General features: G+C 55.9%; 4 protein-coding genes across 4 annotated transcripts; all 4 read right to left on the minus strand.

Annotated features, from left to right (window-relative positions):
- Positions 1-1,809: 1,809 nt before the first annotated feature.
- Positions 1,810-3,276, minus strand: LMJF_32_2870 (phosphatidate cytidylyltransferase-like protein; the record flags this gene model as incomplete). The annotated part of the gene is made up of 1 exon (XM_001685558.1): positions 1,810-3,276. One exon carries the CDS (start codon positions 3,274-3,276, stop codon positions 1,810-1,812), a length of 1,467 nt encoding a protein of 488 aa, XP_001685610.1.
- A 1,811-nt stretch (positions 3,277-5,087) lies between these two features.
- LMJF_32_2880 (hypothetical protein) lies at positions 5,088-6,869 on the minus strand (the record flags this gene model as incomplete). The annotated part of the gene is made up of 1 exon (XM_001685559.1): positions 5,088-6,869. The coding sequence occupies one exon, from the start codon at positions 6,867-6,869 to the stop codon at positions 5,088-5,090; it is 1,782 nt and encodes a 593-aa protein (XP_001685611.1).
- A 4,731-nt stretch (positions 6,870-11,600) lies between these two features.
- Positions 11,601-12,935, minus strand: LMJF_32_2885 (conserved hypothetical protein; the record flags this gene model as incomplete). The annotated part of the gene is made up of 1 exon (XM_001685560.1): positions 11,601-12,935. One exon carries the CDS (start codon positions 12,933-12,935, stop codon positions 11,601-11,603), a length of 1,335 nt encoding a protein of 444 aa, XP_001685612.1.
- Positions 12,936-13,803: 868 nt separating this feature from the next.
- Positions 13,804-14,679, minus strand: LMJF_32_2890 (putative SNAP protein; the record flags this gene model as incomplete). The annotated part of the gene is made up of 1 exon (XM_001685561.1): positions 13,804-14,679. One exon carries the CDS (start codon positions 14,677-14,679, stop codon positions 13,804-13,806), a length of 876 nt encoding a protein of 291 aa, XP_001685613.1.
- Positions 14,680-16,256: the final 1,577 nt, after the last annotated feature.

The raw sequence follows: 16,256 nt of genomic DNA on the forward strand, positions 1-16,256 counted from the left end.
TGAATACAGCGAGAGAGAGAGAGAGAGAGCTCACGTGCGCCTTTGAGCGGATATGTATTCATAGCAAACCTACAGAGAAAGAGAGAAACATACAGAAACACACGCATGCGCACGAGTACCATGCAATCAAGAATAGAGCATGGGGGATGTCGGTGCATAGGTGTTCCGCACAGGAAGAGGAAGAGACACAGACGGGAGCCATCTGAAAAAAAAAAAAAACAGAGCAACGGAGGCGGTTCGAAAAGATGAAGTGCATGGAATCACACACAGCAGCGGACAGGGAAGAGGAACGGGTGCCTTTATGTGAGGTGGGTAAACTCCACACATCACAAGTATACAAGCGCGACTAGATGAACGCATAAAAGACTTTCTCGCATGCGAGTAATTCGTGTGTATGTGTGTGTCTGTGTGTGCTTTCGTCTAGGGTTTCCTCCTCACCTCTGCGCGTTATGCATGTGCAAGTGTGCGTGTGTGTGTGTGTGTGTGCGTCAGTTTCTCCACATCCCAAAACAGACGAAGCATAACAAAACACACAAAAAAAAACATGGAAAGGGCAGTGCGATGCGTGTAGAGGCATGCAAAACGAAGTCGAATGAATAAGCACAAATATGTCAACGACAAGAGTAAGTCTTGGAAAGGCATTCAACAGTGAGGCCTGATACGCCATGCAGCAACAGAAGAGCACATGCACCTACATTTCTGCACAGGAGCACACACGCACGCGCGCGAGAAATTCAGCCCAGCTTCTATAACCAAGCACAGCCTTCACACCCCGTCTGTTCCCTCTTCTCATACGCACACAGGCTTTCTATGCATCCCCCGGAGAGCAACGAGAAGCAAAAACAACAAAACTGTGTGCCAAACATACCGTTCGTCAACGTGTCTATTCTCTGCCATACAGCAGGAGTTCAACTGTGCTCTACCTACCCGCCTCCGGCCCACCTTGCGGCGTGCAAAGCAGCCGTGGACACATGCTACAGCAATGCACCGACTCAGTCACCCGAGCACGGCCCCTGCCTCGAATTCTACCCACCCTCTCCGCCGGTCGCTTCACAGCGGTTCACAATATGCCGATCGCCACCTGATGCGCGTCACCCTCGGGGTTGCTCAGACTCCCCACACCAGCAGGCAGTGTGAGGACCGGAGGTGAGATGCACTTCCAGTCGCGCGGACACGCTGCCTATCACATGGATGGCACAGGCGTGTTCACTGTCGCAGGTGGCTCCGACGCAACGCCATCCAAGATCCCACCGCCGACACATCAGCAGCGATGCATCGCTCTGATCTCCCCTCTACGTCTTAGGCACCTGACCCTGTCATCACGAGAGGTGGCTCTGGCGTTGGCAGGAACTAGGGGGGCTGCTTGGCGTCTCCACACAGAGTGAGGGTAGGGGACCCTGGCACCACACACCAAAGTGCCCTCACCACATCCGCGTAGGGTAACTAACTAAGAAAGCTGTAAAGCGAAGAAACGCAAGGTGGGTACATGCAGACCTCCGCCCCCATCACACTCACACGCGCACACAAAGCCGCCAGCACCGCACACAGTGGAGGCCTGCCGGTGACCGCCTCACATCTTCGCCTTGCGCCGCCGCCCCAGCAGCGAAAAATCGAAAGTACTAGGGGTTCACCTTATGTACAGCTCCAAGTGCCCCTCGCAGCGGATGCACGCACGTTAAGCTTGTATCTTGTTCGGTTGGTTCCCAACTATCACCGCGGCCGTCCAGTAGCCTGAGCTGACGACAATGACTCAGACAGGCAACATCTTTAGTGTGGCATCTGAAAGTTCGCGCCTGCGCAGCGGCCCCGCTACGCCGCGAAGAACGAGCGACGATTTCCCGAGTCACTGGACAGACTCATGATGCCGCGCAGGGCACAGTGCATGAACGGGAAAACGAGCAACATGCCGTCCACACGATCCAGAATGCCACCATGCCCTGGGATAATGAAGCCCGCATCCTTCACGCGCGCAGCACGCTTCAGCAGGGACTGTAGTAGATCCCCGCAGACGCCGAGCACGCCCATGATGGTGCCGAGGAGTAGCCACAGAGCAACGTTCTGGAACGCTGGGTCCACAACGTTTGCCGCCGGCGCAGCAAACAGCCCCCGGTAAAACCAGAACATGAGGCCGGCAAAGCTGAATGCATTAATAATCACACCTGCCACGGCACCCTCCACTGACTTGTTCGGGCTAATGGCACGGTTAAGATGGTGCGGACTGCGCAGCAGCATTCTCACGAGCCCACTCGCTTCCTTTAGCGGCCGCTTCCTCGGCTGGTTCGCCGCCCCAGTGGCTGGCGGCTCCTCGCCAGTCACATCGTAGATCTCCCCGTATCGCTCTCGCAGGATGGCGAGGCTGCGCCCCACAACCAGCGCGGCGATGTCGTTCGCGAAGTTGCCGATCAACGTTGAGGAAAGCCACGGCACGCCGACGTCAGTGATGTGGTACACAAAGAACGGGGTAGAGATGCCAGCAATCCACACGATGCCAAAGATATCAAGGCAAAAATCAAGGAACTGCTCTGTTGGCTGCCGCTCTGCGATCATGTGCAGCTCCATCAAGAGAAAGTAGTCGCGCTGTGCCTTGGCCACCCGCTCCTTCTTCGCCACACTATCGTCCGTCCGAGGCAGGTCCGGCTCGGTCTTGCATGCTGCCGCGGCGGTGGGGGCGCCACGCGAGCTGTCCTGCGAGTCGGAGGACAACTGCTGGCTCAGCCGCTTCATCGCGTGCTCCACCTTGAGCTCCAGCCGATTATGCGCCGTCAGCGTCACAACGACGAAGACGACGAAGTAGAGCTCGAGCGTGACAAGAAAAACCTGCTCGCCACTATATGCAGCAAGCGGCAGCAGCGCCCACCCAAGGTGTTTCAGAACATTGTAGAGGGAGATGGGCGCCACTGGCAGTTCGTACTCTTCGGGGCAGAGTGGCACCCCTTCAATGCAAGGCGATGGCGGCGGCGGTCGAGCGACCAGGTCGACCAGCATTGTGAGAGGCGGCACCGGCGATTGAGGCTTGGGCATCGCTGTATTATCCATTGACATAAGCAGTGCGACCTTGAGGTGGCGCTTAACGCCGCTCCACTCGATGCCGCACATGAACGTGGCGAAGAAGCTGAGAACTGTGGCGCAGCGCTCCGAATAGCCGCTCCAGGCGAGGACAGCTGGGCCAATGATGCAGACGGTCACCGTCCGCATCTGAATATTGGTGAGACCGATACGGTTGCGTGCCGGGCCCACCTGCAAAGGGGGGCCCGCGGGCGTTCTGTAACCGTCCATTTCGTAACTGAAAGAAGAAGCAGAAAGAGAGGGAAGAAAGTGTGCTGCTGCACAGAGACCACTGCGGCCCCGGCGCACAATACGCGAGCGTCAAAACAAAAAAAAAACGAGCCAAGGAAATGAAAGAAACAGTGACGAGATGCACACATGTATGTAAAGAAGTGGGATCCACGAGCACCTCACGAACGCCTCTTGGGCGTATATGTATGTTTTGCGAATAGATAATGGGAGGAGAACGAGAACAACACGGATAAACAAAACTTAATGGGAAGGCCTTGAGGGACACAGGAGAGGGGTGTATGCATGTACGTGATTCGTCAGGGCTACGACGTTGGTCGCGGTCTGTTATGCGGTTTCTACGAATCTTCCGTATTGGATCGCTTACTGGCATGAAAGTGAATCGATAATCTGAGCCTTTACTCCGTGGCAACAGTGAACCCTTTACGTGGTTATTGATTCGTGGGTGGGGCAGGGGGCGCGTGCGAGCCCGTTGCCAGAAGACAAACGCCGCGACAGCGGTATGCAAGAACGACAAGATGAAGCCGAAAGGGTCCGATGGAAAGAGCGCGGTAGAGAAGAAGAGAGATGTGCAAGAAGAGTAAACTGTTACACGCGATGTGAGAGAGGTGATGGGGTGGCCATTCGAGGGCAAGTGGACGCCAAGCGTGCGTGTGTGTGTGCGTGTGTGTGTGTGTGTGTGTCTGCGTCTACGTAGGCACGGGTGGGTTGCGCTTTCAGCGCACGTGCGTGAACGTGTTCTCGTTTGAGCAATCACCTTGATCAGCCGCCGGTCAGCCGCGCAGAAACATATTTTGTCGCTCGGAAAAAGCCGCCACCGCTTTGCCTTCTCGATGACGACAGAGGGAAGCGGAGGAAAAGTAGAAAACCGAGAGGTCCCGTTAGCGTAGGCAAGGAGGCGACAGAGACAATACATGTGCCGTCCGCGTTTTTCCCGCCGTTCACGATGAAAGCGTGCGTCCTCAAAGCCCCGACGGCGGCGTTCGTATTGCCGGCACCGCTGCTGCCGCTGCTGCACATGCACATAATATCACCAGAGAAGAGCAAAGGTGAAGAGCAACATAACCGGTGGGAAGCAGAGCGGATAAAACAAGAGAAAGAAAGAGCACCCGCATAGAGAGGCACCAGCACGCATATATGCATCCATGGGCTGGTGCAGCCTACCACCACCATCGTCAGCAGCAGCATCAGCAACAGCGAGCAGCAGGGAATGAAACAGAAGAAGGGAAGGGTAAAGAAGCAAACCAAATACAGGTAAGGAGACAGGCACACAACGCAAGCCCACAAACATATATATATATATATATATGCATGCTTGGCAGAACGCGGGAAAAAGGCAAACAGCAAAATACAGAAACCCCAAGGTGATCAAGCGAGTATCCGGTGGAAACGGATGTGAGGGGAAGAAGAGAGCGAGCCACACAAATGTAGAGGAATGGCAGCCTCCCAGCTGCAGAAACAGCAGCGACAGTGGAGAGATGAGCCGCTCTCCAGAGGCCGCGAAGAGTTTTGACGAAAAGAGTGGGGAGCTCGTTCTTGCAGAGCCTGCCGAGTAAGTACATGCGATCATCGCTGTCTTGGAGGATTTCGACGCAGCACACCGAAAAAAGAAAAGGCGTGGTGCCTCCTTATCCGCTCCCCCACACTACCTTGGCTTCTGATTCGTTGAACTTGAGAGCCGTCCTGCCTAGCGCCGCCCCTCGCTCTCTCTCTCTCTGTTCTTGGGTTGTGCCCCTTTCCCATTCCGCCACCCCACTGCTAAAACCAGCCATTCACGCAACGCGGGTCCTCTTTCAAAAGAAAAGGATCTTGAAGTAGTGGTACGCCAAGGCAATGATCGCCGCCCAGAGAATGGAAGCACTTGTGATGCTGCCGCCGTGCACCACGCGCCACAGGCGTCGCTCACCACGATGCCACTTGCCGAAGACGGAGACGTGGAAGAGCAGCTTCATCACACCCCAGTGAATCTCTCCTTCAGAGTTGAGGCTCTCGCCGGGCACAGCGTCATCGGATGCGGAAGCGGTCGCTGGCCTGTTCGCGGCAGCGGGGGGACTTGCGGATGCAGCTGCGCTTCCACCGTTAGCTGCCTCCTTCGCGGGTGATTTCGGCGCGGAGACGGCGCTGCTCGGCTTTCCCTGGCTACCCACACCACACGCCTCCAGCACGAAGCCCACAAAAGAGAAAGAGCTGTGGTGCTGCAGCACGACATCGGGTGAGTTGATGCTGCCGTCAGCGCTGCCACGGAAGAGGCGGATGGTTGCATTAAGGTTCCTGTTGTAGAAGCGAGCTGTCTCTGCGTCCAGCAGCTCGTACTCCTCCCCCTCTTCCTCGCCGCTGCTGCTCATGCCGGGAGCTGACCGGATGCCATCCGCATCGTCGCTGTGGTACTCTGACGCGTACCGACGCTTCACGCTCAACGTCGGGGGAGTGGGCGACAATGCTTTACTTGCGGCACCGCCTGCAGGCGATGCTCCCTGGACCGATGCAGTGGAGACCTCTGTCGGTTGCAACAGTTCCTGCAAGCGCTCCCACAGCACTGCAGCGGCTTGCTTACCGCCCTGAGTGGTTAACCCGCACGGCGTGCGACGGGTCCGACGTCCGCGACTCTCCATCAGCAGCGGCTTAAGATCCCAAATGCGGACGCACTGCGTGTGCGCGTGGCCGGAAGCTGGTGCGCCAGCCGCTGACCTTGGTCTCCCCGCGCGCCGCGGTGGGCGTGCACTACAGTGTGGGGGGAACACCGGACTTGTCGGCCTGCACCGTAGCCGCGACCCTGCACTCGCATCGGATGGCGACGTCACGGCTGTGTCTGAAGCCGAGGCATCGCTCGCCATTGGCATCCCCGGCAGTTGTGACCCCGTAGAGGAGTGCAGAGAGGTCGTCGTGGGGAGCGCGGACAGGTCCACTCGGCTCCCCACGTGCGGTGCCTCTCGCAGCAGCGAGGCGGCGTGCTGCTCCTGCCCTTCTTCACGCAGCACGCGATCCAGAACCGATATGAGCTTTTCCTCGCGGACGTAGTAAGACGACTCGAACGTGTACAGTTGCGACCCTTCAGCGTTACTGATGGCCACGTGACCCACCAGCGGAAACAGCCACGACACAAACGGGGCCGGGAAGAAGAAGACGCAGCAGCCGAAGTGCTGCAGCTCCACCACCGTCCGCGAGGGCAGTCGCAGTCGCCTAGCCAGCGGAGACGGTGGTGTACCAGAGGTGTGCAGGACTGGCAGGCCTCCCAGCGACTCGGTCGTTGTTGCCGCAAGTGATGGGGAGAGGGCCAGCGGGCTTGAGGTGCCACTTCCATTGGTGACGTCGTCGCTGTCGTCGTGCGACCTGTGTGCCTGAGCGGGTATAACTGAGTCTGTAGACACCGCACTTGCAGCAGGAGCACGTGTGCCTGCTGCCACTTCTCCAGGGGGACTGCGCGTAGGGGTACTCGTGGGCTGCACCGATGGAGCGCAAGCTTTCGCAGAGAGGAGTAGAGCTTCGGAAAAGGAGGGCTTTGACGAGAAGCGGGGTGCAGTTTCGCTGCTTCCCAGCTCGAGGTGAGGCGAGTTTGGCGAGGGGCCTGGTTTCATGGACCTCCGCCGCACAAAAGCCTGCACGAGTGCACCACTCCCCTTCGCCCTTGATGCAGCGGCATCCGCGGGCACGGCCGACTGAAGCTTTTCCTGCATATCTGGATTTGTGTTCGTTGTGGGATTCGCATCAGCAACTTCACCAGTGTCATTTGCCGCGTACTGGGATGCATCCTGGCAGCCGTCGCTTGCCGTCCGCTGACGGTGACCGTAGTCCAAAGTGAGCGCTGGCAAGGGCGACGGCGTCGGTGCAGCCTCTGACGGATTCGCTGGAGATTGCTCGTCGGCCTCGTCGTCGGCGTCTAGACTTGTGGAGGTGGAACTACGGCGATCCAGCCACGGGGACGTCGGGCGCGTCGACGAGGAGGAGTTGCGATCGCAGCTTCGCGGCACCACTGCGCCCTCGTCAGGGAAAGAAGAAGCGCACGGGCTCGTGGGTGGACTCGACGCAGCGGCCGCCGTTTCTACCCTGCTCGACGAGCCTGCTCCATGGCTGCTCAGGGACTTGTCCTCTCTGTGATCAGAAGAGGAAAGCATCACGGCCGTACTCAACACTCACACCGCTGCCCTCCCACCACAAGGAAGGTAGGCGCAACAGGAAGGCGCAGTCAAATGATAGAAGAGCGCACAAAGTCGAGGCAAGGCAACCCCGAAAGGAAACAAAACCTCACAAAAAAAAAAACAACCTGCTCACCAGCGAAACGAACAAACACACAAAAAAGGGGGAGGGGAGTGGAGGGGAGGGGAAAACAAAAAGGGAAGAGAGACAATGCAGAATCAACACTTCTCACGCACACGTACAACGAAAAGGGGGGGCGAAAACAGAAGAGAGATAAAGAGAGCGCCGAATGCCACACTTGTGCAATCTAGCGAAATGAGCAAAGATACATATATATATATATATATATGTATATATTGAAATAAAAAAATGGACACACCGGATGCTTGCAGAGCCAAGACGCTCCCCTGCAGGTGGGACGATGAGCCCAGAAGACACACCTGGCCCAAGATCAAAACGCTACGGTATGTCTCTCGATACACGCACAGAAACAGACGGTAGCGCTACAAGCACCCACCCACGCACACACCTATGTCCTTTCTAAATACACACAAACAGAGCTCGAGAGACAGAGAGACACACGCGCAAACACGTACGGGAAAGTGTAAAGCAAGGAGGAAGAGGAGGCAGCACAAGAAATCAAAACGAAACAACCAAAGAAAAAGTAGCGTTACCGGGTACTTGCGTAGCCAATCAGCTGACTTGAAAATAGGATCACCTACAAATGAAGGTACCTTTCTATTTTCAGGTGTGCGCGTGTACGAAGGTGGCGCACGCCTGCGTGTGTATATTAGCGATCTCTCTGCGTTCAACCTTCCCCTCCTTTTCGGTGCCACTTCGTCCACGTTGATGGCGAAACACGGAGACGGCGATAAAGAATCAAGAAAATATAGTTATGTGCGAATTATGCAGCCAAAAGAAAATGCCGACGAATGAGAGGAGCACTCCGGCAATGAAGCGATCACAACGAAAGCTTGAGCGGAAGAGAAAGAGAGAGTAAGAGAAGGCTGCACGACACAAGCGGAAAAAAACAAAGAAACCAAAGTCGCGCGAACCCACCCGGTTGCAGATGCACACAAACACAGAGAGAGATGGACAGGAGAGGGGAGACAGAGAGAACGGGTGAACCTTAGAAGGAGGCGACGAAATAGAGAGTGCAAGACACAGAGGCTGCGACAACTCCAATGCGCTGTGCTGAGCTCGTGTGCGGCTCCTCCGTGTTTTTTTTCTTATTTTGTTTAATCGCTCTTGCTCTCTATGTTGGTAGCACGGTCTCACACTTGTACCGTCCGTAGTCTCTACTTGCCACTTCCAATCCGCCCCTCTTCGCACGCTGTCCCGTCTTTTTACGCAGCTCAGTTAGTTGTATATCACAAGAGTAAGCTAAACAAAAAGACGGACGAAACAACAGCGAAAAAGAGAGAGAGACGAGCCCCGTAGTCTACAGCACTAAAAAAAAAGTAAACAAGGTAAAGGGTAACGAAAAACAAAATGTGCGAGCGGAGCGCTGTCTGCGTGCGTGTGTGCTGGTGTCTTCTTTTTTCCACAGAGCGAGAGAAAAGGGATAAAAAAACGCAGCGGCACTGAGAAAAAGAGAGACGACGTGATGGGCGTATGTGGGCGGGTGGGTGCTGATGCGTCGATGCTCGCCTTTCCGCACTAGCCACTCCAACAGCACACCCACCACGTCACGATGACCTCTACACTGTCTTGAGCTGAGCTGCCAGTTCTACTTTTTGTTACTTTCCCTTTGTTCTCGCAGCTCTTGCAGCCCCCTCGTTTAGTTCTGAGTCGCCTGCGTGACGTTGGATATGCGGAAGCAGACAAGAGGGAGATCTCACACACAAAAAAAAACGACAAAAATGAGTACAACACAAATGTGCGCCAGTGTTCACGCCGTCGTTATTCTTTTCGCGTGTGTGTTCCCCTCCTGCTTCCGCTGAACCCCTCTCCCCCTACGTGGTAGGCGCTCGTTCCGTTACGGATGCTTCACTACTTCGCAGGCCGCTGGCACCAAGTCCCAAGAACGAGCGAAGAGATATAAAAAAATGCCTGGAAAAAGGAAGTAGAACAGGTACGCAATGGCTGAACGATGGCGCTGCATGCACGCACGCGAACGAGCACACAAACAAGCGGAGGCCGCGGCTACCTCGCTACCTATGTCAATGGGGTGGCTCGAGAAAGTGGAGAAGGCAACCGGAAGCGAATAGCGATGCACGCGTACGTAATCTGGAGGTAGCTAGAGGGAGAGTAGAAGGCTGTGGGAGCGCGTCTGCGTCCCTTCTCGTGCGCTTCTGACCGGACGGGAGAGAAACCGTCAAAAGAGAAGGTGTGAACAGAGATATGATCAACGAATGGTAGGCAAGATGACGAAGAGCGGCGGTGGGACAGGGGCAAAACTCTGGCTGGACGTGCTTCTGAGGAGTTGGAAAGGCAGCAGAAGGGGGTAGATGGAGAGGCCGCAGCGCAGAAGACAAAGACAACCAGACAAAGAAGAAAAAATGAGAGAGAAAGGGAGGCAGCTCAGATCACGAAAGCCCACGAGCCGCACGCACCCGAAAAAAAGATACAAGAAAATGATAACAAAGAACAAAAGAAGCGCCCACCGCAACTGTGGCGCAAAACAACAGTGAGTCGACCAAGCTCCCGTCGGTTGGGTTGGGTGGGCGTGAGACAGAGGGGAGCGACGGGTTGAATTGAGAACAAAATTAGAAGAGAGCACTGATAAAACACTGATACCAAGACAAAGACAGTGAAGCAGAATGAACAAGTTGAAAAGGAGTCAGCAGCAGTAGTAATTGAGAGGTAGTAAGTCAAAGAGCAGTGACTCGTACGTGCGTTTTCGTATGTGTGTGTGTGTGTGTGTGTGTGTGTGTGTGTCTATGTGTCGTCGACGAGAACGACACAAGTACCGATTGACAAACACGTCGAGGGGAGAGGGGGGCCGAAGACAGCGAGACCCCGTGTGTTCTGTGGGCGCCTCTCGTCCGTCGCTGTATGACGGTGCGGTATAGACACACACACACAAGGGCAGATATGCTGGCCTTTTGCTATATGCGCAAAATGAAAATACAAAACGAAGGACAGAAAGAGAAAGCGGGAGGGGGGGGGCACTCACCGCAGACGGTCAAACATGCAGCAAGATCGAAGAAGAGAAAGTGCAAATATCAAGGCAGAGAACGACGTGGTTTTGTTTTCCTATGCGTATGCGTGTGCGTGTCCGCGGAGGGGATTTATGCGCGTGTGCGAAGGAGTGTGCCTGTATGCGTGCACAGAGCGAGCCTTTTATTGCGTGTTAAGTAGATTGGTGAGGGGGAGAGGGAGGAGGTGGAGGGTGCTTACGTATCCCGCATACTACCTGTGTTTGAACAGTACGTCCAGGAGGAAGGTATGTGTGTGTGTGTGTGTGTGTGTGTCATGGTGGAAGAGGGAGAGAGGACGGCAGTGAGCAATGAAAAGCCGCCAGAAGGTGGCGAGGAAAGAGAAAGAGAGCATATATACGTGCAGGTGTAGGTGTGCAAGGAAGCAAAAAGAACACGTCGCTTGTGGAAGGCATGCGATCGGCTGAAGGTGCAAGCTCCACTTTGAAGGGAAGAAGGGATGGCACAACTGCAAACACACACACACACGAGAGAGAGAGAGGGTGCAACAAGCACCTGCCCCGTTTGCAAGACGCAGTCTCTGTTGTTCTTATTGTTGTTTCGATGGCGCCCCCTCCACCCTCTGCCAGCACAAGCTTCCGCTCTCCTTTAAAGATGGAAGCAGGCGCAAGGAAGATCAGCTCCCGATGCCTCGAGCGAGGGTGTAATTCTGCTACCAAACGTGCTCTCGCCCTCACTTCCAGTGGAACCGCTCCGCACCTCGCCTTAGTGTCTTGCAACACACGCACACACATACACACACACGTGGCTGCGAGCACATGTGCATGTGTGCACCTGCCTGCTCAAACAAGGCGAACAGCGAAAAAAAAGGACGTCGAGGCTCACACGAACATGAGAACAAGGGCGAAAAGCAGAATCAGACCATCCTCAAAAGGCATCGCTTGGTTTGCGTAGCTGCTCATGTACCCAGCACCACAAGTCGCACAAATGTTGCGAAGAAAAACAAAAAACAGTGCGCGTACGAGCTGCAAGAGAAGAGCTGGAGAGTGGCCACCTCCTGTTCCGCTGTGCTCACACCTTGCTACAATAGGGACACCTGGGGCCCATCGCCTGGCCCATACCGCTGCCGCCGCCGTCCTCGGTGCGAGAATCCGAAGTCGTGGTAACGGCGACCTCTGTTGAGGGACGATAGATGACCGCCATGCATGAAGGGCACAACCAGCCCAGGTAGGAGGCGTGCTCGTCGTCCTTCGCGTCAAGGGCAACGGCGGTATCTACTTCTTCCGTCGTCGCTCTCTTGAAATCGACTGTTGAGTCCTCTGCCAAAGCAGCAGCCACCGCGCGACGTTTTCGCAGAGGCGCCTGCGGGAGCATAGTAGGGCCCACGACGTACTGGGAAGCAATACGGTCCCGCCTCTGACGGGCCCGGCTGCCGATGAGCGAGACGGCAGCACTCGCACCATCCAGCAGGTGGCCGAGGTCATGCAAGCTGAACCGGCCAGCGCAGAAGCCACCGAGGCTGCAGGCTAGCGCCACAAGGCGGTTCTCTGTCGAGTCGGTGTGCACCACGGCTTCACCGAAGCACGACACAGTCACGCCCATCTTGCTCGCTGTCACAGCTGCCATGGCGAGAGCACACTCCGCACTGTACGGCGGCACAGCAGCTGCCTTCGCGTCGCTGAACACAAGAACGCTTCCAGCACTGCGCGGCGGAGGTGCGAAATTCACAGCATCGCTGCTGGAGGAGTCCCCGGAAGCCGCTTCGCCAGGTGCCTCTCCCGCCTCGGCGTCTGCCTCATCCCTATTCGCTGCCCGAAAAGCGCTGCTGGAGTGCGCGCGCAGATAGCAGAGCGAGGCCAGTAGCGCCCCCGCCAGCGAGCTCCACATATTCGGAGCATCGGGAGACGGCGACGCAGATGCCGAGGGTGCAGTGGAGGTCTCCCTGAACTCCTTCACGGAAGATGCGTCCACCCTTGCACCAGCGGTTGGCACGGTGCTGTTGTGTTCCTGTGCTGCCCGCAATATCGCCTGCTGAAGAATTTGCGGAGAGCGCAAACGAAAAAGCTGCGCAAAGGCGACGGTTCTCTCTGCGGTGCCACCCCCCGTCCCCCCGCCCCCACCGTCCTCTTCGGGGGAGAACACCGACCCTGTCGCATCTGACAAGACGGGGTATGTAGCCCCCAATCGATCCAAGGCGTGGTTGCGGTCTGGCACGGCTGAAGAGTACACGCATTTGGCGCCTCTGTGCGGGTCCGCAAAGAAGACGGCGATGGATGGAATGAAGTCAGGTGCGCCGGTGCGCACGCTGCACTGCAGCGCATGCACACACCGCAGCGCGTTGCCGACTAAATTGTCCGTGTAGTGGCCATTGCTGGAGTGGAGAATGCACACGTACGACGATGGCATGGCGGTGAAGCGGCGAAAAAAAAAATACACGTGCGGAAGCGGAGAGAAGATGCGCCCTTCAACAGTGAATGCAGTAACACTGGCGGATGTAATACAAGCGAACGTCACGGTGCAGTGGATGGTAAGCTCCCTCAACGCATGTGAGTTTTGAAGAGGTGTCTGCAGGCGATGTGTCGACCCCGTGCATCCATGTTGCTCAGTGAAACTAGCGATGGAGGGGCTCGGCAGGTGCGGAGAAAGCGAAAGAGGCACACGAACAAGCACCAACGCGCGGTCGCAGGCATTCACACGTGAATGGGAACGAGCCGGGGAAGTGAAGACGGAGAGAAGCAAAGGTAGAGGGTGGACGTGATGCGGCGGAGGAAAGATGGAAGGCGCGAACGAAAAAAGAGGGGAAAAAAAAGAAAAGTCACATCGAAGAAGAGGGAAACGGACCCCACCTCCCAACGGTTGCGTGTCGCCACTGCTTGGATGCCTTCCACCTTGCCCATAATGCCTTCCTTTGCTGGTGCTGTTGTTTGGATATCGTCTCGGTTGCCCCTGATGTCTGATCTGTGGCCTCGCCACGCAGACAAGAACACATACATGCACGCAGTGAAGGGAAAATCAAAAGGCAAGAATAGCAAGAAGGCCACGAGGAGCGTGTCGTAAGACGAGTAAAGGAAAGCGGGGATGGAGAGGTGAGCCGTCGTAGCGATAGATGACGACGATGAGAGCCGTGGGGCGAGAGCGCCAGTAACAGGACAGAAGCAAGAGGACAGCACAAAAACAAGAAGAGAAGGAAAAGTGTGGCCCTCGTAGAGAGAAAAGGAGGATGCATAGGTTGGGAAAGGGTGGGAGAGGCCTGTGCAGTGCGCGGCACCCTCGCCTACCGCAGGTCACTTATCCGCTCGCGAAGAGCCTGCTTACCCTTGAGGATCATCTTCTCGCGAAGGTCGTCCAGGGGGCAGATGGAGTCGTACTCGTGAACCGCCTCGTCGAACATCGCCGTGTCCTCGCCTTGGATCGCTGCAATCACGTCCGTCATAAACATGTGCTCGCGTGTGTTCGTGTTGAACTGCGTGTCCAGCTCCTGGTACTCCTGAAAGCGCTCCTCGAGCGCATCCACATCCTCCATGAGACTCTCCGGTGTCATGAGGGCCAGCTGGCACAAGAGAGTCGTAAAGAACAGCTTGCGTGCGTTGCCGCGCGCCACACGGTCCTCCAGCGCCTCGCGAGCAAGTTGGTCGTAGATCTGCTGCGCCCCAGCGTAGTCGCCAGAGCGCGCCTTCATGTCCGCCATCTTGAGCACAATCTCCGAAGCTGTCACCTTCGCGCCTTGATTGCGGAAGTAGCGCACGGCCTGCTGCAGCCACCGCATCGCCTCGTCGCCCATGGTTATGTCGCCCAGCGCAGCGCACGCCTTGGCTGCGTTTGTGTACTTCTGAGCCTTGTCATACATGTCCACCACGTCCCTGAGCAGGGCTGCTGCCGACTTTGCATCGCCGGCCTTGACGTATGCCTTTGCTGCCTCCTCCATCTCCACCGCCTGGTCACTCTCGCTCTTGTTCTTGAGGGACATTTCAGAGGCGCGCTTGTACGCCTGAGCCACCTTCGCGAAATTGCCAGCGGCCTTGTACTGCGTGGCAGCCTGCAGGAACGTGTCGTGCGCCTCATCAACTTTCGCGTCGCTCGACGAGAACCACGAGCGCTTCTTAAGCTGTTTCTCCGCCTCCGCCATCAACGCATCACCACGCTCCTCCATCCTGCCAGGCGTGCCTTATAGTCTTGACGGTGTCTTGTGAGACTGTGAGCGAATGGAGACGTTCTATGCCCGGCAAGTTGCAAAGAGTGTCGTATGTGTGTGTGTTTGTGCGTGTGGTCGAACGTGGGTATGTGCGAATCCAGTGTGCGTCACAGAATGTCCCACATACATGCCAATTATAAACAACGCAGACGCATCGTTAGGGGTAGCGTGTCAAACACAGAGAGACCGAGACGGCCGATAACCATGTGACCACGGCGCACCGCAAGGCACAGTTTGCCGCGAATGTCCAGAGCAGATTTAGCGCGCGTATGCATACATCAACGAAGAAGAAAAAGAGGGAAGAGGTATCTAGAGTCGATCTGTAGACGCAAACAAAAACCCGGGTCATTAACAACAGGAGCTCTTGACCTTAAATGCAACAAAGGCAGCAAGTGGTGATTTCAAAGAACGACCATGCACACAAGCCAGTCATCGCACCACTGCTGTCTGATGCAACCGTTGCATCGCACACGATGCCGCGTGCGTGTGTGTGTGTGTGTGTGTGCCCGTCGAGCTGGCGACTGGGAACTCACGCAAGCCGGGCACAAATGGATGTGCTTTGAGGAGACTCCATATGTCTCTCGCACACCGTCTTTCTGCACGCACACCTCGACAGCCCCGATTATCCCACCCACAGCCGCTAACAAGACAAGTGCCAAGGGTGTGGTCATCAAGAAGCAGGGGAGTGCACGCACAGGGGAGCGGCAGAAGGTGGAGGAGGCAGTCCCAAGGAGCCGATACAGTTTGCGGCGCGTTGGTGTTGTTCGCCTCTTTTTGTTTTGTGTTGTCTGTCTGTGTCTGTGTCTGTGTGTGTGTGCGTGTGTTACGTTGACAAGAGCAAATTGAATACATACGAAAGGGAACCAAACCGAGAGAAAGAAATACACGAGAGACGAAAAGGAGGAGAAAGACGCGGGAATGGGGGAAGGAGGAGGCGGAGACGGACAACAGAGAGCAGGGATGTGGCCTGAACTATACATGATATGTGTGTGTGCGTACTACTCAGTTAACATACGGTTGCGAGCCATTTGCGTCCCCGGAGAGAAGTGAGGAGGGGAAAACGAACAAGAAAATCAGGTATCAGGAAAGAGCATGGGTCGAGGACAATAATGCAAAACCAAGCGCGACAACAAGACACACAGACGTGACAGATAGAGGGGCGCAGAAGAGAGAAGGAACAACAACGGTCTGCGTGAGCCTGTGTGTGGATGACGTGGGGGCAGTGGTGGTGGTGGTGGCTATGGATGAGGAGAAGCAGAGTTAAAACGAAAAATGAAAGCGAACGAGAAAAAAAACGAACACTCCTCAAAAACCAACCTACACTCACCCCAAGCCACCGCCAGACGCTTTCTGTAGCAGCAGAGAAACCCCCAAAGACAACCACAGAACTGCTTTGTTGCCGCTGTTGCCGTCTTGCCCGTTTGTTTGGTTGCGTTTTGCGACACAAAAACCCACAAAAATGAAGTCGAGCGATGCACGCAAGTCAGACGCAGAAGAAAATGTTCGAAACAAAAAAAAACAAACAGAAAGAGAGA

Source organism: Leishmania major, chromosome 32 (genome assembly GCF_000002725.2).
Source record: "Leishmania major strain Friedlin complete genome, chromosome 32".
Lineage (NCBI taxonomy): Eukaryota > Euglenozoa > Kinetoplastea > Trypanosomatida > Trypanosomatidae > Leishmania > Leishmania major.